This window comes from Oreochromis aureus, linkage group 23 (genome assembly GCF_013358895.1).
Source record: "Oreochromis aureus strain Israel breed Guangdong linkage group 23, ZZ_aureus, whole genome shotgun sequence".
In the NCBI taxonomy this organism is placed as follows: Eukaryota; Metazoa; Chordata; class Actinopteri; order Cichliformes; family Cichlidae; genus Oreochromis; species Oreochromis aureus.
The window spans coordinates 44,697,518-44,723,637 of record NC_052963.1 but is presented as its reverse complement, the minus strand read 5'-3'; the positions used below and the strand labels follow the sequence as shown (position 1 = coordinate 44,723,637).

The 26,120-nt window shown below is 41.4% G+C and overlaps 2 protein-coding genes across 4 annotated transcripts in view; one reads left to right on the top strand and one right to left on the bottom strand.

Moving 5' to 3' along the window:
- Positions 1-21,165, bottom strand: part of xpr1a (xenotropic and polytropic retrovirus receptor 1a) — an 84,630-nt gene extending 63,465 nt beyond the window's left edge. For 2 of the 3 annotated variants that reach the window (XM_031743431.2, XM_031743433.2), the window contains exons 1-3: positions 21,006-21,165; positions 20,089-20,684; positions 13,961-14,012 (exon numbers count right to left, since the gene is read on the bottom strand). In XM_031743431.2, the coding sequence (XP_031599291.1) occupies positions 13,961-14,012; positions 20,089-20,157 (121 nt within the window). In that variant the 5' untranslated portion in view covers positions 20,158-20,684; positions 21,006-21,165. The other variant, XM_039606726.1, reaches the window with a different exon arrangement.
- Positions 21,166-22,962: 1,797 nt separating this feature from the next.
- The window catches only part of acbd6 (acyl-CoA binding domain containing 6), a 33,076-nt gene continuing 29,918 nt past the window's right edge, over positions 22,963-26,120 (top strand). Inside the window, exons 1-3 of the mRNA XM_031743449.2 lie at positions 22,963-23,554; positions 23,756-23,820; positions 24,375-24,471. Coding sequence (XP_031599309.1) covers positions 23,276-23,554; positions 23,756-23,820; positions 24,375-24,471 — 441 coding nt within the window. The 5' untranslated portion in view covers positions 22,963-23,275. The remainder of the gene's footprint in view (positions 23,555-23,755; positions 23,821-24,374; positions 24,472-26,120) is intronic.

The window sequence follows — 26,120 nt, the reverse complement described above, 5'->3', positions numbered from 1 at the left end:
TCGGAGGTGACTCAATCGCTCGACCTTGGCCACTGAAATTCATTTTTTATCTTGCCAAATTATCTGAGCCAGATACAGACTGAAGCACACGACGGGTTTATATTGTTGATGTTAGAGAGGCAGAAATGTGACGTTTGCATCAGTGCAGACATGCAAGGTCATCACGTTAGAACAACAAAGGAGATAAAATCACACCTTGAGATACACAAACGGCTTAAAAGCAGGGATTAAAGTTCCTGCAGTTTCATACTAAATCCTGTCAAACAAGATCATTTTCATGTGCCTGCACACACTTTTTCACTCCTCCCTGGAGTTTGCATGTTCTCCCCGTGTCTGTGTGGCTTCTCTCCGGGTACTCGGGCTTCCTCCCACAGTCCAAAGACAGTGAGTGGGGTTAGACTAATCAGTGATTCTAAATTAGCCATAGCTGTGAAGGTAAATGGTCGTGTATCTCTCTGTGTTAGTCTTGTGACAGACTGGCGCCCCTGCCGGGCCTCTTGTCCTATGGCAGCTGGGGTAGGCTCCGCCCCCCCAGCAACCCTGAATTGGATACATGGAGGAAGGTGGATGGATGGATGTTCATGCTGCAGATGTCAGTGAAGATGAGCAGGCATAAACTGAGTAACTTTCATATGGTACACAGGGGTGTTTGTGAGCATTCTGTGTAAAATATGCATGGATGGCACAGAAACTGAATGAACTGAAGTGTGAACGTTTTGAGGAGTATTTGTGATGTGCAAGGGGGTACGTGTGCGTTTGAGCAGCAGAGTTTAAAGAGCAGCGTGCAGAGGAGAGACAGAAACTGACTGTCAACCACCAGCAAACACAGAGCCTCTGAACTCTCATTCATCCCCTTCATGTGGCCTCAGTACAAACAGAACACCAAATCAGAGTCTAAGGTTTCTCTCACTCTGTGTGTGTGTGTGTGTGTGTGTGTGTGTGTGTGTGTGTGTGTGTGTGTGTGTGTGTCTTACTGACTGAGCCCTGCAGCAAACAGCATCTGGCTGATATTTTTCAGTGCAGATAAAATGACCCTTGAAAATCTGACTTGCTCCTTGTTAACCTGCGATTGGCTCGAGCTGATGAACCATAAACATCTCTACAGTCTGGATGTAAGTTTAGCCAAGTCAGAAAATTCAGAACCATCATTGAAAATCTGTATTTTAGCATTTTTACTTTGGTGAATTTTTTAAACGAACAACAACAAAAACATTTTGTCTAGGTGAAAATGTCGAGTTGATCCAATGGCACTTTCATATAGGTTTTCCACACAGTGCATATTTAACTTATAGATGACCAGAGATTAAAGATAGTGCCAGCCACCAGCACCACACCTGAGCTTCCTGTTGGTAGAAGCTTCCGGTGGCAAAAAGTACAAGTTCGGGAACACACCAGGTCATTTTTCACCAGGTTAAAAGATGCTCCACATTCCTTGTTTCATGGTGACTCAATAATTGTGGAACATCTTTAACACTCCCATCAATCATATCATTCTATCATCGTGCTGTGGTCTGAATATCTGCACGGTTACAGCATCTGACAGCAGAAGAGTTTTATATGATGAAAATTCCCTAAAAGCAAACTGGGAAAAAGCTCTGAATGTCATTTTGTCAAAAGACTGAAACAGTGCTGCTGCTATAGCTACATTTAGACTGTGCCATTGAAAAACCAGCAGATTTAAAAAATGCATGAATGATATATTTCCTGTATGATATCCTTCCTCAGAAAATACACCTGTGTCATGGTTTTTAAAGGGACCTCCCTCTCAAGCTACTGCATTCACAAGATTTCCTGTAAACTTGACTTCTGACCTTAACCTTAGCAGACACCAACGGTACCAATGTGAAAATCCTACGTTGCCTCGTTCTCAAGTTATCATGTTCACAAAATTGGATTTCCACGTCACCTGACACCTGCCCACCTCGCCGGCGGGGTAACAACAACGGTCTAAGCCTTTCAGGCTGAGGAGCAACAACAGCTAAAAATGAAAATCATCACCAAATGAAGTCATCACATTAAATGCAACAGACACTGGAGGTGTTAAAGCAACAACATGCTATTCAGCATGCCTACAGTACATGAACAGAAAGCATTGTCGTTGACCATTTAAATGTCAAAATGATAGTTTCTGGATATTATATTCCTTTGGAGTAATCTAAGGATTACTAGTAATCTAATAGAGTAATCTATTTTGTCATGTGGTCAAAGCCATGTGACTGCAAAACCCCAGAGTGCTCTGTGCATGGCTTTACAGTTTTTTTTCTACTCTTGGATCTGTGTGATGTCAGTGAGAGCAGATATTCATAATGTGGTCATCTCAGGTTTGAACCTGCTGTTCAAACCTGTTTAAAAAGGGGCAACTAATCAGCATAAAGGGAGAAGTGAGTGAGACAAAAGTCTCATTTTAGGACAAATTGAGGGGCTGCACAAAGGCTCAATAAATCCTGCAGAGCTACTCAAATAGAGTCCACTGCTGGAAATCAGCAACAAAGACACAAAAAGATTGTACGAAGCGTATTCGAAGCAACTATTAAAAAAACGAACACAAACACTACACTCAAATCCCGTTAAAGCCTTACTAGGGTCATCTATCTCATCCTCATCACCTATACCTGTTTTCCTTCCAACCTTATCAGGCTGGAACCTATCCCAGCTGTCTTAGGGTGAGAGGCAGGGCTAACACATTCCCACCTATGGGCCATTTAGAGTATCCAGTTAACCTTTCCCCACTAACTGCATGTCTTTGAACAGTGGGAGGAGAGAACCCACGCAAACACAGAGAGAAGATGCAAACTCCACACAGATCCCCAAATTGAACAGATTGGATTGGAATTGAACTCAGGAGCCTCTTGCTGCCACCGTGCCACCCTATACCTGTTTTGGTACCTCTGTATGTGTTGTGCTGTTAACGAGTATCAGAATGCTTTCAGAAGCAAACATTATAATTCCAGCGAATGCTCGCATCCTTAGTTCTGCCTGTTCTAGGTTTATTGTGTTTGGGTCCTGAATGTCACAGGAACAAAAAAGGCCTGAATTATTGTGGCCTCTTTCTTTGGCGTCATGGTAACTGTGATGGAGAAAGTTCAACACAGCTTAATGTGCAACACTGCAATGAAACCGAAGCTGAAACAGTGGCACTCCCTCCACCCTGGTGTCTTCATGCTTTTAAAAAACATAACTAGAATCATAACAGAGGATTTATCACAATGATATAGTTCTGCTACACAACATGTTGGCTCCAATTTGAAAAAAAAAAACAAGTACTTCTGAGAATAGCAATGCAACAGTTTAACTCATTACACATGTGAGTCTCATAAAAACTCTAACATGAAATCTACAATAATCCTCTTACAAATGGCTTCTGCACATGCCAGGGGAACAATAAGCTGCTCTCTGCTCAATTGAGCTGCATACTAATAGGGTGATTATGAGACCTAATTATCAGATGGCACTTGTCAAGAAGAGAAACCATGCAGTTTGCCTGAGGATGAAATGCAAAACAGACACAAACTGTTGTTTCTACTGAACGGCATTCGGGAGCGTCTTCCTTTTACAGCTAGTTAGAAGTCAAGAGGACACTTTTACAGAAGTCAAATCAAACACCATCATGGTGCAACACTGAGACGTGTAGTCAGAAATGTAACACACAGACAGGCCACGACCCTCACAGTCGGTCAACCTTACGCGCTGGATAATATTGACACGAGGCATGAATACATCAATCACATGTTGAAGAGGATATGAAATATGCATATTCCCTCAGTCCAGTGGTAGCAGGGATGGTTAGGAGGAGCAAGAATGATGAACATCAACAACCCTGACAGGAGAGCCTGAGACAGTGACTGAGCACGTGAGTGCGTGCACACAGTATGGTTGCTTTGCATTGTCTACTCTCTCCATCTCCCTCTAATATCCCCTAAATGTCTGAAGTACTCGTGTGCTAATTCAGTTCTGACTGATGCTTGAAGTTGCTCTGGTGCCCTTGTGTCTGCCAGTGAGTGACAGGGCAGTTTTTGAAGACACACGGGCATCAGGGGAAAGATTCACCACATTTCCAATCTCTCACTGAGTTAATAATTCAACATTTAATATAAAAACAGACGGGCTGTCCGGGAGGGAACAATAGCTGTGAATTATTGATCTCTCTCCTGTTGTCTCCGGATTATAAGAGGATATAGTGTAAATAAGGGGATAAATTATATCTGGAGCAATATTTTTTGCCCTCTGAAATGACCTAAAATGTATTAAACCTAAATTGCGAGTTATTGCTGCCATTTTTGGGATGCAGTTAAAATGTGAAGCAAATCCAAAGTCAGTGAAGAAGCAAATGAAAGAGTTTGAGCTCTCGTGTCTTTTCTGCCTCCAGTTCTTTTATTTTCACACATCTTTCATTGGAGTAATTGTAACGTTTGGGAGACGAGGCTCCCCGAGGCTTTAGCTTCCTTTCCTCCAATTACCACCAATGTCACCTCCCTTTCTTTTTTCACTCTTTTTATCTGTCATACAATCGTGGCTACCACTTCCTTCTGCATGTCGCTCTGCCCATGGGAAGACCGAAAATAAATCTATCAGGACCACAGGAAGTGCATATATGCCACCTTTGTAACCTATACACAAAAATGCAATCATGCACAGGTGTGCTGACGCCCACGGGGCCAGTTTCTATTTACAGTGACGTGAAAAAGAAAGTTTCTATAGGGCTGTATGGATTCCTGGGAAAAAAATAAATATGTGTATGACTTTATTGGCCTCTTATACCTCTTACAATGTTGCTTCAGTACATTGAGGTTCGTGGAAAGATGACTCAGGAGGTCCCGCGGTAGCATTCAGTCGGGTTAAGGTCTGGACTTTAACTCCATGTTGATTCTTTTCTTTTTCACCCATTCTGTTGTCGCTGTCCTGCTGCTTGACCCAGTTTGGGACAAGCTGTAGCTGTTGGACAAATGAACCTAAAATACTTTGGTATGCAGAAGAGTTCATGGTCTACTCATTGACTGAACGGTGCCCAGGTCCTGTGGTTCCCACCGCACTTGACAGGTGATGATCAGCCCAGAGCATTTTAACACCTACCCCGTTAATTCCCATGGAAGCAATAAGAGTCTACTTAATTATTCAAGGACTGATTTTGCACAGAATCCCTTCCTCACATGTACTTCACACTTTTTCATTATGATCTAGTTTTCAAATTGGTGTCTCCGTTTCCAGGTTTAGGGTGACAATCAGCCAAAAGTCATCGCAGTAAGAGCTAAGAAAAGGAGACTGATCGGTATATCATCATCGTGAATTTGTGCTCTAAGCCAATCTGTGCCAGGTTCCAGTTATCTCTCCAGAGAAACGATGCAATATACTCATCTAGTAAAGGACACTGTGTCCTCTGCAAGGCCCACATACTGTACAAACCCACCCACACCTCCCATCAAGCTGGCTGTAGTACCAGTAAAATGCTCACTAAAACCTCTATAATGTGGAGAAAATTACTTAAAAGCCGAATCAAAAAGCAAAATTAAAAGAGTACGGGTGTCAAACAAGAATTGTCCCGGAAAAGATGCTTTTCCTGTTAATAAAGAGCCCTCTCTGCCAATGAGGGCACCAAAATAATTAAGTGAAAGATCATTAATGACAAAAAGAGGCCAGTTTTTTCACCATCTACTACAGAAACGTCTGGGCTTTTGTTTTTGATTTATACTGATTTCACATTTGAAAAAAAGAGATATTTTCTGTGAATTAACAAAAATTATATAATATAAATAATTTATATGATATAAGTCTGGACAATGAAATATCAAATAAATACTCATAGTTTCACTGGTCCAGGGCTGGACGTGGCCCACGATGTCAAATTACTTTAGAAACCACACAAACCCAGTTTAAGCAAATGTTGGAAATGAAAACTTCTCATTCTGAATCTGCAGCCGGCAAAACATTTTTAAATAAACTGAGACAGAAGCATGTTTGCAAAATCTATCTCAGAGGGGGGAAAAAGGAAAAAACCTCACAGATGGGCAAGTATATTCATAAAATTATAAATAAATAAATAAATAAATAAATAAAAGCAGATTAGAGTGGACACTGTGTAATGATTTTATTGGCTGTATTCTAATTAAGGACTAAAACACAGAAATACAGCAGCATATGGCCCTGCTGTCATCACCTATAGCTCACAATCACACCCACATGCTTGTAGCATGCAGCTCCTTATGCGTGTGTGTGTATGCGTGCATCTCTGCATGCAAATATGCACAAGTGTGAAACCCTCTGCAAACAGTTGTATGTGAGTGCAGCAGAGACGGCATGAGAGGATAAAAACATCACGGCGCACAGCAAACACAAGGTCGCACGTCTCTATTCTTCTGTCCGTCATCAGCAGCCAGCTTTGTGTTCTTGTTGCATTTCTATCACTCAGACTGCTGAGCTTTAATCGTTGAATGCAGGACAGATGCTATTTGGGCGTGCAAATATGCAAATTGAAATTGAGAAATTCTGCCAAGCAATGCAATTGATTAAAAAAATGATTCCTTTTAATCCTTTAAAAACATTTGTGTGAATCTGGGCTAGATAAATGATACGGAGTCAGCTATTCCTGATTTGCTACGCTCAGCAAAGCCTGGCTGATCTGCTGGCTGCCAGCCAAAGCTGTCAATTAAACATTTCATCACTGATTTAAAAAATAACTCGCCTATAACAAAGGTTAGATTATAGCGTGGAAGCCCCTGCTAATGCCCAACAGATATAGTGGACCCCTGAGACGTCGAGGGATCTTTTCTAATCAAGAGAGACAGATCTCATTACAATGACGTGCTTCCCATGCTTGAGATTGTTGCGATCACTCTTGCAGCTCGTTGTATATGATGTGCAGTTGTTCACATGGCAAGCAGCCAGATCATATGATGGATGCGTTATGCTTATTTAACCTTTACATGATTGCATTCTCATTGGGGAAAGAAGCTGCATCTCATTCATGTGTTTAGTGTCCATCTCTGGGTTGGTGTTTCTGAAAGGCTCACATCATGTTCGTCCTCGTTTAAGTGTAAACACATATGTATGTATAAGGATAGATATGCATGCTGGATGAAGCCATTATAGGCATTAGTAGAAACCCTCCTAACTGCATTTCAGAGGTGAGAGGGTTTCCAGGATGACCTTGTCTCCTCTGAGTGCTGCTCACCTCTCCTTCACCCCTGTCCCTGATCAATCCCCCCTGTTCCTGCTATTTCTGCCTTTCTTTGCCAGTTTTTCTCCGGCACACTGCTTCTGCACCATTTGAAAAAACCTCCCAGACTCCCCTCAAACACCTAAAATCTAAAAATACTATCTCAGTTGGAGCTGCTGCCTCTGAACTCCTCACCCTTTTCAAACATCACAACACTTGGTCCTCTAAATCAGCCCATACCTTTTCTTCTCCTCTTCGCCTCCACTTTATTCAGGCGAGATCTAATTCACTGATGAATAATGGATGGATGGATAGGAGACTTTCATCCACCATGCTTCTCTTTCTCTCGCTGTCTTTATCTTGTGGGAAGGCTATAGTGCTAATGCAGGGCAACATGCATTGGAGATGAGCCCAGGGACCTCCCACTCAGTCTGTTTGTCTGTCTGCTGCCTGAAGGATCTCTCTCACACACGATTTCTCAATATTATACTCTTCCAGACTGGTCTGCGACAATCCTGATGTATATTGTAATTTTCCTAAATCTTTAATTTTCATTATTGTTTCGTAATAACGACAGCAAACATAAGAGTGGAGCGCTGACGATCCTTTCTTATCCCTTTCTTCCTCCAATTACCCATCAGTTTTTTCATCATTCGTTACCTCACTTCGATTCGTCCCTGACCTTGGTATAGCAATCCCAGCTTTATATTGACCCCGATCCTCCTCCTTCCTCCCCTCTAATACCCTCAGAAACCCCATCAAAGGACCAATCTATGAATTCACTGCTATGTCCACATTTCATTGCTTTGTAAGCTCAGCGATAGTTTAAACACCCATGAAGCCAAACCTTCCATGGGTGCTCAAAACATCTTGATAACAATGCAGCGTCCTGTATGTGGACTAATAGTCATGACAGAGTCTGCATGGCTCATTTCCTATAAATACCATGTGGATGTTGGAGGAGAACAGACATCGACACGTTACAGGCAGTAAAATTTGTCTGCACCGCAGATCTAAAAGATCTCACTAGGTTTGTTCAATTTATTCACAGTTGCACATCTCACTGTTGCCCCATTTACTTTTATTTGACTTCACATATCTGCTCAGGTGGCGCCCAGATTAAGGACTTAAATAAATAAATAAAACCCCAACCCCCACAAAATCCCAGCAATTAGTGTTTGGAAGCGAGCACAAGGAGCAGCTTGTCAAAGAGCCCATCAATAATGCAGGTGGGTGGGAGACCCTGGCTGGGAGACCACTGTCCTGATGAACCCTCCTGCCCGTCTACCTGTCTGTCTGCATGTCCATCTGGGTCTCTTCCTTTCGACTGCTTCTATCACCTCCTGCCGTCCTGCCAGCACCTGTTTTGCCTTTTTCACTAGGCACCGTTTGTCTGTTATGTGTTTTGGGCATGCATCCCTGAGTTGCAGTGTTGTTGTTTTTAAAACTACTGATCAACAACTGTTATGTGCTCAAAAAAATGGTGCTCTTTTAAAGATGTCGTTTTTAAGGTACTTGCCAAACATGCCATGTGAGTAGAGTGCGTCACAGACTCTTTGTGTAATCCCAGACTAACGATGGTTGAGACAGGCAAGAACTTTAGTGCTGGGCCGTATTATTATTATGATATTTTACAGTTAAATCATAAAAAGGATTTGCATGACAAACTGGACCAAAGTGGGTCAGGTTTTGGTCCAGTGTCTTGCAAAAGTAACGCACCACTGCTGAGGTGAATAAAACAAAGGCAAAACATCATTTTTAAAGCACAGAAACATGTTTGGAAGCAAACGTTACAACTACATGCTAAGGCAAGAAAATTGCACAAATTAGAAAGTCATTCGAGGCAGGGGGCGAGAAAAGACTTCAGCGGGGAACAACAACAGTAATAACAGCTGCTGCTCCATCGCATACGCAAGCAGAATAACAATCAGCGCAGGCTAGCAGCTTTCTGACTAACCTCTCATCATGGTCGTCGACAACAGCAGGCAAAATGGCGCGCAAGCAAACAGCTTAGGCAACAAAGGTATGGTGGAGATGTAGCTGTGATTAGTGGCGCTGCTTTTATGAAAGCATGAAACACCAACAGCTACACAAAAGTGATCATTAGAAAGTGTTTGGAGCCATGAGGGCTGCTGACAGATGTGAAGAGCAATGAGTTGGTGAACTGTCCCATCTTTTCATCAGTATATGAAACTAAAAAGAATTGAAGAAAATGATCATCCAACAGAAGCTGACACGCTGGAGAGGTGAGAGGGAAGCTGTGACGCTGTGGTAGAGGTATCAGGGCTGGAAGAATGAGAGCCAAGCTAATGAGTGACTGAAAGATTAAACATGATTCATATATCTGTATCTGTAGTGTAGTTTATGTTCGGTTATATCTTAGTCTTTGTCTTTGAAGCGAAGCTATGAAAGTATGAAATGAGGCCTGAGAGTAGTTTCATACAGCTCTCTGAGGAAATGACAAGCAGCACGATAGCATCTCAGCAAGAGATTCATCATGAAGAACCTCTGACTGTCTTCCTTTCAGCTGTGGATTGAACGAGCCATGGCTGCATTTCCTCATCAGCGATCGAGGACAGACTATGGTTTGAATATCACATATACAACATGAGAAGTTTTAGTGTTCACTCGTGGTATTTCAGCACAAATAAGCACCTTTCAGAGGTTACATGAAGGCTTCTTTACATTTTTTTTTCATAATGAAGGTAAAGTTCATTTCACCACAAAGAAACAGTGCAGACCTTTTCACAAGGCTGCGCACACAACACTCTTTATTTCATTGGATAAAACATGGAACGTCCTAAAGTTTGAATACCACAGCAGAGCAACAAATCTGAAGTGAAACCTTAAGTGCAGAAGGCGGTTAATGGTTTCAGATGCAGTGTAACACAAGAAACAATTAGCTGACTTGTCTTTGGTCTCATTTCTTCATTCAGAAATTGTAGTTCAGGAAAAATCTGCTCCCCTGAGTTATGAAGTCAATAATGTGCAACCCCATTCCTTTTATCAGACCCCACGTGTGCTCGTGATGGTAAAAGGGTGCCCGCCAGATTCTCAGTGTTTATCCAGCCCCCCTGTAGTCGAGCCCTGCACAGATACCATCACACTAATAGACTGCCCATTAAGAGAGAGCAGGAGGAAGGACACAAAGGAGGAGTAAGTGAATGAATGAGTGAGTGAATGAAACACAAGTGAATGACTGTAAGGAGCAGAAAACGTAACACGTTATAAATTACAGGCATCCATGGCATGTGATCATGGCCAGGAACATGATGATGATGATGATGATGCATTAATAAAGAAAAGCTGTGTGTTTAGTATCTGGGCCCATTGTTAAGAACCAGCAGGCTAACTGAATTAGATCATGGCACGACTCACTGTGATGGCTGGAACAGGGAGAACCAGAGAGCCAGCCAGCTGTTCTCCTTTTCCTGTCTCCCCGCACAGGAGCAGACTTGTTTTAATTACAATTATTCCAGGACCAATGAGAGATGAAAGGAACGAGAACAAAAGCCCTAACAAGGGGTGAAGGGTCACAGCATCAGAGACACATTAACGCGCATGTGTTGGTGCATGCCGTTTTGCAACAAGATCCTTTAATTAGTGTACATCCGTCCTGCTGAACTCAATGATAACCGAGTGAAAATGAAAGTGCATTATTCTGTGGCACATTCCTTCGGTGGCGATCTGCAGCAGGAGTGCTGAGTGAGGGAATGTTTTTTAATAAATAAATAAAATTAACCACACGTGACACAGCCTACGAGATCCTGCATCAAACTGTAGCACTCCCCGTATTTGCTGGTGATGTGCTGTCACAGAATCTGATAAGTGATGCAAAGGCTGTGACAGAAGCTTCAAATTGTCTGTTCAGTGTGATGTCTATGTTACACAGCTCTATCAGGTACAGCAGGGCGTCTAGTGAGAAAGCAGAGCGGGTGAGCAAGTAGTCATAACCCAGTAAACTGGTTCCCTCAGGCGAGGATTCATCTGCCGAATACCAAAAAGCTGCTTTTTATAAAGACTGAGGCAGGCGCGAGACAGAGAGAAAAGCAGAGAGAAGCACATCAGGAAATCAAATCCTAATATTTCCCTTTCAGCTTATTGGAACACTTTCTGATGAGGCTCCATCTAAAAATAGTTTATATGCTGTAATTACATTTAACATCATTAATTAACTCGGCCTTTATAGATCAGTTATAAGTCCCAAATTAAAACCAACTTTTCTGCTGTCAGGGAATGGAAAATCCTCCTCCAACATTAAAATGATGAAGGTTTAATGTTGGGCTTGACATTACAATGACTGCAATTCATTGTTAGCTACTCTACACAAGGAATGTCAACAAATGTGCTGCTCAGATATTAAGCAACAGTAAATATTAGTATCAGCTAAAGTCTCGAAACACTGATGAAGACTTTGAGGAATTTCCGGAGGTCAGTAGAGCGAAGAGTGAAGTTTTAAACACTTATTATAAAAATTAACCCCACACAAGTTAATGTTAGGAGTTTAACACTTGGCAACTACCAGGCAGTAATATTAGCCTTCTATTATTATTATGGTAGCAGCTAGGGCTAATGATAACACAGTAATGTTATAACTATAGCAAAGTGTACCGAGGCTATTTAATCAGCGTTTAAAATATGGAGCCAAGTCACCAGAAGCACAACATCTGCTTCAATCTAAAAATACTGTCTCTTATTTTTTGCACCACTAAAGAGAATCTTAAAATATTTCCAATATATACAACATAAAGTTAAATTACAGTACTTTTCTTGCACTACATCAGCACGTGACACTACACTTTAACTTACAATAAGTGGTGTAATTGTATCTGGGCATCAAGTTTCATGCACATTAAGACTTTATTTCATGTTAAAAATGCAACGAATACCTAATTTGGCCTTGCTAAATATATTCTGCTCATTTTCAGTTTTCTGATGATTTATAATGTGATAGCAACCAAACTGTCTCTATCAGCTGGTCTGTGAGCTGCACACATGTGACGCTGCCATCATGGACGTGACAGTAAGAAAGCAGATGGTGGGCTCATTTCTCGCTCCTCGTGTGCACGTGGAAAAAGTCTTCAGGAGCGACCTACAAGACTGAAATCTGGTCCTGGTGTTAAAGCCACCATAGCCTTATAATGTTTTTATATTAAAGCACTAAAAAAAGCTATAAAAGTCCAGTTGGTCTATTTTTTGTGATGGCATTAGGCCCCAGTCTGAATTAAATCACATTTGAAAGTTTTCGGTTCAGCAGATGATGAAAAAGTGCTACAGTAAGCTTTTATTTTATAACACATCCTAATATCATTTCTGTTATGAAAAGTCAACGGCCACAGGAGAGCGTGCTTTTCACGGCTCAATAATGCTATTTGTCTCCGCCGCCATTTTCATTATGGCTCTTATGCGCTTTCCCACCAAACACAACTCTGCCACAGACTTTGACTCTCGCACACATCACACTCCTTTCTTTGCACGTGCTTGCTGCAAAAATGAGCGAGGAGAAGACAAATCACTTTGATCGAGCAGGAAACTCTGTCACAATGATATCACATGGATGGCAGAATATGATTTTGAACGGATCGATCGAGCCCGTCGCTTTTCATAAGACATGCTCACCTATCTTGTGTCAAGTTGACAGAGGCAGAGCGCAGTGACCCATGAGTGCAGCTCAGGCCTGAGACAGGAAGTAATTCATCATCCACATCGAGGCTGCAAGGCGAGCTAGCAAGGAGACGCTCTTAAAGGGAGAGTCCGAGCTCGACTACTAACAAGCAGGGAATATCACTAAAGTCAAGAATATTGACACTAACACAGGAACTACTTTATGTAGTTTTAAAGTAGAATTCTTATTAGTGTTATAAATAATAAAATGTCCAGAAATTAGTCAAAAATAAAGTCAACAAATATGTCAGATTGATTTTTGAGTCTGAAGCTGACAGAGATGGAGCGCTCTAATCACTGCAGTCTCAGCACCTGTTACATCTTTGTCATTCACAGATAGTCAAACTCACATCCACACCAACCCCACTCAGCAGGAACACAGCAAAACACTGAAAAAGAAAAAATCCCTACACAGGCTCGCGTTTGATCCCGAGCGCGCGAGCTGCAGCCAAATGCTGAATCTACTTCAGCCGCATCATAAAACTCGGATGTTCCCCAAATAAAAATCAGAGTTTTCCTTCCATGTTTTTCACCTTGTTGTCCCACCTGAATTGGCTCAGCGATCCACCAGTGGGGCTCGCCCCACAGTTTAATAACCACAGCTCTCACATGTGTTTCATGTCACATCATTAAGTACACCCAAACCCTGCAACTGAAGAAAGTTGTTTACACCACAAACTGGTGTCTAAAATAAAAACAAATGGTTTACATTCTTTCCCACACTACACACACACTCCGAGGCCAAAGAGTAATTATAGCTGGCAGCCTTCCTGCTGTTTGGTGCACTGAGTGCTGCTGGCCTTCTCAGTTCTGGTCTTCCTTGTTAACCATCGATGCTTAGGATTTTTAACGCTCTCTGTTTACATTATATGAATATGAAATAAACAGTAAAAAAAACTTTGACTAAATGCTTAATTTACTCCTCAGCCCTTGCATGTGTTTATTACTTTAAGCAGGTTAGCCAAGACCTTGTTAAGTCACAGACTGAAGTGAGTGGCAACGTGTTAGCTGTGATTTACACCTATTTTTAGCAGGGCTGTTATTCTGGGGATGCCCAAAAAGGGGGTACATAAGTGTGTGTCTGGGAGTGTGTTTTCTTCTGTCTGTGTGTCTGGATTTCTTTATCCACATAGCGAGCTTCCTTACCTTCTATAGATGGAGCTTGGTCCTGGGCAGCATATAGCATATCCTTGAATGCCTGATGAGGAAGGAGAGAAAACAAATATGAGTGTCTGCAAACAACAAAAACAAAAAGCTGCTTTGAGCAAAAGACATTCACAATTTCACAGAGCCCGTGATTTCACGGAGATGGCTGCACATGTGCGAAGTGACTCTGGTTTGCTAATTGCTTGAATTACCTCATTATCTAAAATCCCATCAATTGTAAAGGCGTGTTTACAGTAGATAAATGAGGTGATTAGAGTAAACCGTAAGGTGCCGCAAAATTGTTGGAAACATCTGCATACAGAGGAGAAGGACCTTAAAAAGGACCCTAAGAGCTATTAAGCAAATATTTATTCTCTGGGAAATTACAGTAAAGACCCGACAGCTGTTAACATAATAGACAAAGTCTGCACAGCATAAGCTTCATTTTAAAACGCCCGCTTGTTGCTATGTTGTTGTGTTTGTTACACTGAGCACTGTGAAATCATGTGATTATACATTAAAACATAAAAACACATACAAACCCCGAACCAGAGGGATATGAGTATACCCAACCCTGCCCACTACCTCTCACAAAGTCCAGCCCCGCTCCAGGAAAGGTTTTTTCCAGAGACAGAATTTTTCAGCGAAAGAATGACTCAGTGGACAGAGCACAGGTAGCACCTTTTATCCAACGGTTCAGAAGAAACTCAGGCACTATCACAGAGGTCTGTGCATCCTGTGACCACCATATAGCACTGCTCTCTTCTGAACATGCAAAAACTGCACAAAAACATTCAAATCATACGTAGCCTTTCACATTTACCCTTTCTGAAGCCCTCGCTGCATTCAACAAGACTTACTGACGTTTATTTTCACTAGCACATATACTGATCTCCCTTTAGCCCATCAAAGAGACTCATTACAGAATGAAAGCAGTGCTCTTAGGTGAGCCTAACTAGAAATCTAGTCAGTATATCTGAGCCTCACCCACTAACTTGGGCTTATTTCCAACCAGAGAGGTGACATTCCACGTCCCTGTGGCCAAACTTGTCAACTGGGAATTGGATGCCAGGACCTCTGCCCCTGACTGCCACCTGATCCACATAGCACTAAAAGCTATGGCCCCTTCTGCAGGTAGTGAGCCCACCGGAGGGCAGAAGCTGGGCCCAAGACCCAATTTGGAGCAAATTAGCCCCGACTACAGATACTGGGATCATCAAGCAAATCCCATAGACAACAAAGAGGCAATTCACAGAGAGACAGTGGTAGTATAAAATATAATTGCCCTATGACTATATTATAATGTGACAATTTATGAAATAAATAATTAATGGAATAGCAGATTGACAAAAGCTGAGAGACAAACTGGCAGATACAAAGCAGAGACAGCAGCTGTGGTTAAATGGGGTCGCTCCTTTTCAGTGAGACTGATCTTGAAGATAATGGAAACAGACGACTGCATGCTGGCTCATTTGGACATTTCCTCATAACTTTTTTCACAATAAGGACATCTTTGTAACCAAACTGCTCCAGAATAAGAGGAAAAAAGGAAATTACAATTTTGGACTTTTCTTTAAAAAAAAAAGTTAATTTATTGTGAAGTAAAATCTAAGCTTTGCACCAAATTTCATGCTTCAGGTAAAACACAGGTGCCAATATACTGTGCTGTCATTATCATCTGTCTGGGTTCAACATGGGAGAGACAGCGAGGACTGTGAGGACTCCTGAGTGTGTGTGTGTGTGGGTGGAAACCACTCAGAAATCCAGTGCATTAGCAGAAGCCTGGACTGTTGATACTTGATACTAAGTTCCTCTGTGAATTATATGCAGTGAGACTGCAGCTCTGGAGCCTAATCCTGGAGGTAAACATTTCTTTATGCAGCATTCTCCAAATTTTGTCTGATTAAAATCACAAAGGGACCAACTGTGGACGCACTCACACACAGCTCGCTGATGTCCAGTTAATAACTAACAGTTAGCAGCTGATACGGTCGAGTGATATGTGGGAAGTAGAAATACAGATTCAGATGGGGGGGGGGGGGGGGGGCATTGCCATGGCGATGGCTGTGACGGGAAAGGGGGGCAGGGTGTCTCTTTGGGGAATGGAGATAAATTTGCAGTAATCATTGGTGAAACCTGTAACAATAACTAAGCCAAAGCTTTCAGGGTCATCAGTTAGAATTACTAAACATTAACATGACGATGTGGCATACTCACAGCCGCCCACCCCCATGACCCTGCACTGGATAAGTGGAAGAGGATCAACAGATTCATGAATGGATGGAAGAGGATGGATGGATGGATGGATGGATGGATGGATGGATGGATGGATGGATGGATGGATGGATGGATGGCCCGCACCAGATTTATGTCACTATTCAAACTAGACCTCTATAGCAGCGTATCCATGTTACTGAATGCTGTGTGTGGACTTTAATCCTTTAAATGCTGAATCATGTTGAGAGGACACTAGCCAAAATATTAGGCCAAATCATTGCTCTACGATGCTTGAGATCGTGCTCGAGGAAGTGCGGAGCGTACATCATTAGTCTGAAGGGATCTATGGATCGCTTCAATCTGCAGCTCAGCGTCTGAGTGGATGCCTGCATGTAAAGCGAAGATGGGAGGAGAGGATAAAGGGAGGGGAGGAGGGGAGCAGAGGGCAGGTCTGGTTGGGGACCAGATGTCCTCCCAGTGGGGGAGGAACGATGAGGTGAGGATGCAAGGAAGGAGGGAGGTATAGAGATGGGGCCTCTCAGCAGTTGCCATGCCATGCTTGTTGTATACATAATGTTCATATTGTTGCGCAGTGCTGATAAATCATACTTTCACTGAACAGGGTACAGTTACATTTCTGTAATGGCTACAACGACACAAAGCTCGCTGCGCTTGTTTAGACCTTTAAATCACTCAGATTAATTACAGAAAGACAAGACTTGACCTTTGAACAGTCACTGAAATCACACATGTCCCTGTTATTCTGCAACACTTTACTTTGATCGTTTGAATTGTAAATGTGAGTCTCTGCATGCACTCTCCTCCTCCTCCACATCTAAGCTTACATGAGTGATTAGGCTGCAGAGCTAAATGCAAAAGTGTCCTTGTTCTCTCGCCCACACACATACACGCACACACCTGAATCACTATCCTTCATTTGTTCTTATAACTGTGCTGCTCAATACAGCTGCCAAACACAATTGTTACTTACTGTCTACATCTTACCTGCGCTAATATATTCAGGTTTGAAAAACTCACTAAATTGTACCTGTTGTTGCTAAGATTTCCAGATTTGTTGCATTACATTTAAAGGGAAAAATCTTATCAGGCTGCAGTTTGGCATAAATCTGTGGTTGGCAGGACATACACACTTCCATATCAAACAGCTGTTTAGCATACAGGTTTATAACTGCAGTCCTACAGGATAAAGCAAACACCTAATTGCCCAATCACTCAATTGGCTTGTCAATGCTTCCACATTTGAATGAGGTGCCTTACTAACTAGAGCCTCTATATGCTGGAACAGCCACTTTGCTGCATCCTTTTCATCTGCATAGAAACCGGTTGACCAATCTGAACGGGCGCCACAGTTTTCCACACAAAAGTGCGATCTAACAAAAAAAAAAAAAAAAATAAAGTGTGAAAACTGCGCAGCAGGTTAATGAATTCAACCAGCACACAAAGCCAAGAACATAACTTCAAACCACCGTCAGGTTGGATGAGACTGACTCTAATGCAGCATAAGTGACAGAATGAGCAGAAGTGTCGCGGCTTCTACATGGATTAACCATGAAAATGACCCGTGCTGCAGGAATTATGTCAGTGTGTCATTATTACAATGCAACAGTCGCATCTGTGTGCGACGGCTTCACCAAAATAAGAGCCCACGAAGTGATGCAGCTTGGGTTGCATCACAGCAGCATATCAAAGCTTTTGCATCTCCCAGAATAAAAAATTAATTTCTGCTTCATCTAAGTGACTCACTTCTGTGAAGTCAACCGAGTTCAGTTTAGCTTCATGTTTGGCCCTATCTGCCGACTTGTTTCAGAGGAAAATCCAGTTCTTCTAATGAAGTGTCCATCATCTATAGGTGTGAGTCCTCTCCCACCCCGCCCACTCAGTGTGTGTTCACAGGGCTCGCACAAAGACTGAAGACTCCCACAATGACATAAATACACAAACACATTCTCGGTCAACACACTATATATAATTCAGATTGGAGCAAGACTATAAAGTGCAGACACAGGAGAGCAACTCTCCCACATCATTTAAAAATAGGAACTTACATGTGTGACGAGAACATGTTTGTAAAGACTGATTTTTTTTTTAATGGTTAAAAAATGTAAATACTAACTCCCGGCTACATGAGTCAGCATCAATGATCAATCACAGCTGTGTTTTAAAGGATTTATTATTCGCCTTTCAGTTCTCATGTCTAATTTCTGGATCACATGCAGAGACGATAAGAGTCAATCACTGAATACAATAAAGAAAAAAGGACATATTATAGAACTCAGCTGGCTTTAATAATAGTTCTTCCTTAATATTATCAACTTAAATGTCAAATTCAAGATTATGTCCCAGAAAAGAGCAACCATAAAACCAACACTAATCACAGAGAAAATATATCATCCATCTCAGGTCAGCGAGTGCTGCACTGAATACTGGAGGTGTAAAATGGCTGGTATGGCCATGCATCTGTCCCTGGGCTTCAGTGAGCTTCAGTCTGTACATACAAAGACAACATACTGCACTCGCATGCATGTTAATCACCATTTTTTAATTTTTAAATACATTTTCCCAGGTTTACCAGGTATGCCTATTCATTTTGTCTTCCCTTTTAATTATAGTGTCCAAAGGTGTTTTCATTACACAACAATGACAGCATATCATGTTGTCAAGAGCAAGAGATCCAAATGTCTGCTGTACCAACAGACCAGCTTAACATCATCATTCAGAGCAGGATACCAAAATAAAACCAGCGCACTGAGCTTCTGTTGAGTCTGGGCTGCTGAGGGTGAAGAGAACGGGGTCTTTGTCTATAATTCATAGAGTCAAATGGAAGTGAGCAGTCTGTCCTGTCAATGCATGTCTGCACTAAAGCTCTCACTGTAGAGCCAGCAAGAAGTGGGGTGTGAAATTAAAATACTCCTCAAGTAGTGTACAAGACTCAACAACAAAAAAGCATGTGTGCACACAAAGATGTTGCTCTAAATCAACAGATATCAAAACCAGACAGGTCAGACGAAGCCCTGCAGGTTGATTCACAGACAGCTATTCCTGGTTGACTGAGAAAATGATAATAAACATCGTTTTAGTCTCAAAGTCTTGCAAAAAAAATATGCTTTTTTATTCAAAAGGCTAGCAAAAACAAAGAATGATTAGAAATGTGAAATTTTGCAACAAATTGTACTCAGTTGGTGGAAGAGATATTACCTTTGTCTTTAGTTAGAGTAATGAAAATAAATGTTAATAATTTAAGGAGGTGATTTTTGGGGGGAGGGGGGGGGGGGTGTCATTGGACAAAGAGCGTCTTTTATTATTATTTTTTAACAATGCACCATCAGTTAACATGATGATAAAAAATGTGACAAAACAAAAAGAAATGTTGAAAATTGAGTTGTTTTGCAAAGAAATGTGAAAAATAAACACAAAGACAATCTTCAATTTTTAGTTTTGTATAAAGCTCTCCATAATATTTTTATTTAAATTTGTTGAAATAAAGAAAAAAAAATAATTTTACTTATTTTTCACAGTATGAAAAAACGTGTTTTTTTGTTGTTGTTGTTTTTTTAATCAAACAGTTATTTATGTTAATTTTCATATGTGTTAAAATCAACAAACAGCAATAACAAACGCTGAATGCTCCCCATGGCTCTTAACAACCGCAGTCAATTTCCCCTCCATAAACAATAGGCATCCCTTATCTTTCCCGTCGTTTATTGCCCTCAGGAGCAGGCTTTACTGAAACTGGGAAAAATAAATCAAACTTAAAACACTTTACATTTTTCCCTTAGTTAATCGCGACTCTTTTCTTCCAGTTTCCTTATGCACTATGAAAGCAGCTCCGTTTTGGTCAACGTCCGTTTCCACCTCAAATTCATTTTAAATAAACATAAATTCTGCTGTACCTCATACTGAAGATACTGTTTCCTCCACTCTGGAGTGATATGGGACGAAAGATGCTCCGCGAATTTCATTTTGCCGGAACAAGTGTCCCCCTCAAAGCTCTGTTAAATCCGAGCGCGGCTGTCCCCTTCCCCGTCGACGCGACTTTTATTATATCAGTCAACTTGCTGGCTCAACATGCGGCGCGTCAGCCCGGCACACTGCGCTCCTGCTCACTCCACTTCTGGCTCGTCCCGGTCTGCGCACTCCCAGCAGATCCCGTCCCACATACTATTTCATGGGAGGGACAACGAGAACAACAACAGTGGCCTCCGTTTAACAGGTGGTCGGGCGACAGGTTACTGGAGCCGGTGAAAGTGGCTCAGTGACTTTGCTCGGTCCCTCCCTGGGCAAGTCTGGGGACACTGCGGTCCGCCATCGCTATGAACCACTGTGACGTGGTTGCGTCAGCAGAGCGCGCAGTGTAACTCGGACACTGTTGGGACCTCGTGAAAACTGTTAGTGGTGCACCCTAGGACCCCCTCACCGTCTTCGCTTCACTTTGTTTCCTTTGGGGTTTTGTACAGTAGTTAGAAAGCCAGCTGTCAGCTGTGCGTGTCTACAAAAAGAAGAAGGAATAAAGTTAAATATATATTTAAACTGATCAACCAACAGTAATAACTCGTTTAAAAAATATACAGTTATTTCTTTAACTAATACGTGTCTGTGAGGCTTATCTCTCTGTCGTGTGAAGAAAAAGTAGACAATATGGCAGAAAGTCACGTAGACAACAAATTATACGCACTGATGCTTAATGTAAGCTGCTTGTAGCTTTCGGTCTAAAAACAGGTTTACAAGAACACGATAACAGGCTACCACTAGCTTCGTAAAACGATATTCATTAATACTGTTAATATACTGGGAAGTTCCCCGTGTTTACCGCATATGAAGTAGAACAGAAACAGAAAGATACGAAGCAGAAATAATTTGGAAGTTGAGCTTTTTCTCAAAGAGAAAAAAACGTTTAATTTAATAAAAACGTCATCGATTTAAGCTCAGGCTACTCGATTATTTCTCAGCTGAATCCATTTTCGTCCGGGTGAACGTGGTGAGCGAGATCATGTACTTGGGATAAAAAGTGCCAGACGCAAAAATAAAACATCTTTGTGTTAATAGCACCATCTGCTGGACACGATGTGCTAATACATTGTTGTCACAAAGAGTGCTGTGGCAGGTGTCGCAAACATTCAGGTTGATTAATATGTGCTGCAGTAGAATCCAAGTAGAATTTAAACATTTATTTTAAAAAAATCTGGTGGACAGAAAAACGTCGTTAAAAAGTTTTAAATTGAGGCCCTTTAAGGATTTTTGTACCCGAACGAATGTGACCGGAGTTTGCTTTAGAACTTTGATTTTATGCTATTTATTTATCCATAACTATTGTTGCAATTCATTACTGCTCTTTTTAAAAATTATTCTTTTTAAACTGTATTTATTATTTTTGAACTGTATTGCTTATTGCACTGGAGAGGCTGTTGAGAAACAGTATTTCGTTTCAGGCTGGGTGACACCATCCCAAATGACGATAAACTTCTTGAGTCTTGAGTCTTAAAATTAGGCTATTACCTTCTTGTCTGTAGTTATCCTAATGTTAGGATAATAAGAGTCCCTATAAAATAGAACCCATCGCATGCAGACTTCACACACAAAAATGTTCTACCAGGAAATGTCTGTGATGAATATACAGTACTGCGCAAAAGTCTCGAGAATGGATAAAGAATGGACGGATTGTTCATTCCCTACATTTTTCTTCCAAGTTTCCAGACCCTCATTTTTAGGCACTGTGTTACTAACAGTCTGTCACAAAAACACAATTTGTTCTATTTTGTGAAAAATGTCGAAGCTAACACAGTTTGACGGATATCTCGACTAGGTACCAACAAGGTGATTCCTAAAAACGTTGCATATCTCAGCATGGTGAGCAGCATGTTTGTTTTGTTTTGTTTTGTTTTGTTTTGTTTTGTTTTGTTTTGTTTTGTTTTGTTTTGTTTTGTTTTGTAAGGAGGAAGAAAAAACGGAGGAAAACGGAGAAAACCCGGACAAATATAGGACAATAAGTAGCAAGAAGGGAAAAAAGTCCAGGAAAGACCTGACACGGGACCTGATAGAAACATTTGGCCCTGCAGCTGAAGGACCATTAGAAATGATCTCTGTATAATAGCGGCTGCCAAAAAGACACCGAGGAAAGGCTGAGGTGTGCCTTATTATTACTTAAGAACTAGGAAATAGACTCGACTCTTGTCAAATGAAACTGCGAAAACAAAAAAGTACCATCCCATTTTGATCCCCCTTGCCTTAGCGCGACAGAGAACAGAACAACAGGCAGCCAACATCCAAAGAAGAGCTTTGAATGTCCTCCAAAGCCGGGAGAACTATTGCTGAAGAGTACTTACAGAAATGACGAGAAAGCTTACTACAGGGATTTCGGGCTATGAGGAATAACTGTGTTCAAAACAAATATTGACTTTCAAAGTCATTAGAATGGAACAGACTTTGATTTTGCCTTATAAGCTTTATTTTGATTTATCTTCGCAGATTTCTTTAATCAGTTGCTGTACCCAATTCCAATTTTCCAGCAAAATATAAAGAAATGGGTTAATGGCTGTCTCGAAATACAGTACTTTACGTAGTTTTTTAAATTATTATTATTTGAGGAGATTTCAATAAACATTTTTCCACCCAAAGTATCAACAAACCCACCGCAAGCTACTTTAGCGCTCGAGTTTTTCCTGGTTGCTGTGTAGGTTGCTATGTCACGTTATCGTAGGTCAAATAATAATATATATTATCTGGCTAACTTAAATACTTTATTTTCATTTAGAAAATATTTAGTTTTTGTTTAATCATTCATAACAAATATACAGAAAAGCGCGTGTTCGCGTGTTTACTTGTACCGGAGTCGGAACCTTTCTTACTAACAGCGATTTTTTACCGGCGCTTTTAAATTGACAGTACCAGACACGGACCAACGGCAGAAACAGATCCGACTGTCACGGATTTGCTACGATAACGGATTAAAATCCAAGTCTTTGCTGAAACACTTTGCAGACATAATATAAATAACAGGCAGCTGCTCTCCGTGCGCTTCTCAGCGTTTCTCACGGAGATCCGCGGCTCCCGTCGTTTGAGACGCTATAAACAATAATAACAATGGCTTCTGGTTCGCCGTCGTCCTCTCCGGACACCGCGACGGGCTCAGGTACGGATCCAGCCCGGCCCGACACAGGAGAGCCCCTCGGTGGAGCAGGCTCGGACTCGGATTCGGACTTGGGTTTGAGTAAATTTGACTGCAGCGCCATGGAGGTGGGGGACCGGCTGGAGGGAGAAGAGCTGGAGCGCGAGTTCGAGTCTGCCGCCGACCGCGTAAAAGACTTGATACAGACGGCCAGCAGGGACCAGCTGCTGTACCTGTACGCTCGCTACAAACAGGTGATTGTACGGTTAAATGTCACTGTGTGTGTGTCGGCCACACTCGAGCCTTCAAGTAGTTGCACCACGCAGCTTTAGACGGGACACCCCCACATGCCATGAATCTCAGCATTTATGTGACTCCTCTGGTATTTAATCGAGTCAGGCTCACAGCTGCAGGTGACATTAAATCAGATATGTAATGTGATTTTGTATCTATAGGTCAAAGTGGGGAAGTGCAATACACCAAAACCTGGTTTCTTTGACTTTGAAGGACAAAGAAAATGGTAAGTAGCCCAGATTTCACTTTGCACATATTTTTAAAGCCTTATAGGTCAAGTAAGTCAATTCAGTTCACTTTTACTTAAATGGCACCAAATCACAACAGCAGACGCCTCATTGTAAGGTAAAGAACCTTCAATAATAAAAAGAAAACTCCAACAATCAGACGACTCCCTACGAGCAAGCACTTGGCAACAGTGGGAAGGAAAAACTCCCTTTTAAACAGGAAGAAACGTCTGGCAGAACCAGGCTCAGGGAGGGGCAGCCATATGCTGTAAGGGAAACCAGTAATGTGTTTCTATTTTAGATTCTAATTCAAGTGTGTCTGTGAGGGCAACAGATAGCACCCATGATGGGATCCATGTTCAGATGCTTGATGAAGAAAAATGTTTCTGCTACTTAAAATAAACCACTATTCACAAACAACCTGTCCTCTTGCAAAGTATTAAAATGGTTCCACGCAAGTCAGTGAATCTAATAGTTCTATTTTCATGTTTTAGTTCACGGGGTGTGAAAATCTTTAACGGTCATTACTTTTGTAATTGTGATATCATAACAGGCAAGCCTGGAAGCAGCTTGGAGACATGGATCAGGAACAAGCAATGCAAGAGTATATTTCCTGTGTCAACATCTTAGACCCTGAAGGCAGCACAAAGGTAATTCCTGAGAATTTATTTTTAATCCTCATTTTGATTCCAAACTGAAGCAGAGGTGGGTTAATGTTCCTAAGGGGCCATACGAGAAACTGGGACTGTTGTGGAGGGTCACCAGTAAGTTTATAAAGAGATCAAATTAACCTTTTTATTGCAGTGGATCTTATGATAACATAGATTATAAAACATTAATTATACATTTATAACAGTTCATTTGCTTTCAGCTCAGCCTTTACTGCAGCAGTTTTCTTTGTGGTAATAATCTGATTTTATGGATGACGATCCTTTTGTAGAGAATGGTAATTGTTGAATGTCAATGTTAGTATTGCCATTCATCATGCTCCTTATGACTTTTATGGTCTTGGTTTTGAATATATGTAGAAAGAGTTTCTGGTGCTCGTCACTTTATACATTTTCTGGTTATGTGGTCGTCTGAAGTGTTTGAAAAGAAGGCAACTAAACCTTTTGCTTCTTGAAGATGTTTCACCTCCCATCCAAGAGGCTTCTGCTGTTCTAAAACAAGAGATTGAGAGTTTCAGGTATCTGACCCCTAGAAGAGGCTGTCCTCTTGGAGGTGGTAGTGATCCTGTGGGTCTTCATATGAGCCCAGGCCTGAAAAAAGGCGTGGGTCATTGTCACCAGGGGTCATTCACAGTGGACATAGATGGGCTCCTGTACTCCTTTCTCAAATAATCTGTGAAAAATCTGAACATTGGCATCATTGAAGAGTGTCCTTTCCCCTTTAAGAGAAGGTGTACAGCTGAGTCTTGACTGATGTGACTTTCTTGTTGTGCCATGCGTCTGTGGAGTCTTGTTTCTCTTACGTAAAGGTCCGAGCACTCCTCACATGGTACACTACGCTGTTGAGCTTGTGTTCGGGGGTGAACTAGTTTTTGTCTGAGGGTGTTGCTGGATCAGAAGTGCACTGTGATGTTTATGCGTAGAGAAAATTCTGAGTTACTTACCACATAAGGAACAACAGTGTCATTCTGTTTCTTCCTGGTTGTTATTTATTTCTGACTAATACTTTATATACCTGATAACAAAATCTGGAAATGTGCATGAACTAAAACAAACCTTTAAAGGTAAGATGTCTGAAATTAGGATAAAAAGGATGACGGATATACAACAGAACCATCCGTGTCATTGGTGTGCCCTTAAGGTGAAGTACCGGGTGTTTACCAGCAGGTGTCACTGTCACATTGTCATTTTGTTGAAACCGTGTTGCAGCTCATTTTCTGCACATTACAAAGAAAAATAAGCACTTTGTGCAGTTTTGCTCAGTGGCTGATATTTTGGAATAGTAATTATTTAAGAAATGTTAATATTAAGGCTGTTGGGATGTGGTAATTTGTATAGTGACTGTTTACATCTCTACACTCTTATTCGTCTGTGTCAGGAGAGTTGCCTTAAACATGTTGTTCTTTGGGACAACATTAGGTTTCAACACCAACCTTGGATGGTTTGCAGTAATGGAGTATGCTCTTCATACTGATAAAACACTCATTTTTATACTTTGTTTTATAGATGATCTGAAACTTGGAATGATAAAGTTTGTTGCAGCAGTGAGTGAGCACCAGTGTCACAGTTTAGTGTTTACACTCTCCGATAATCTATTAAAGTCACTGTTAGATATTGGGTATCTTATGCTG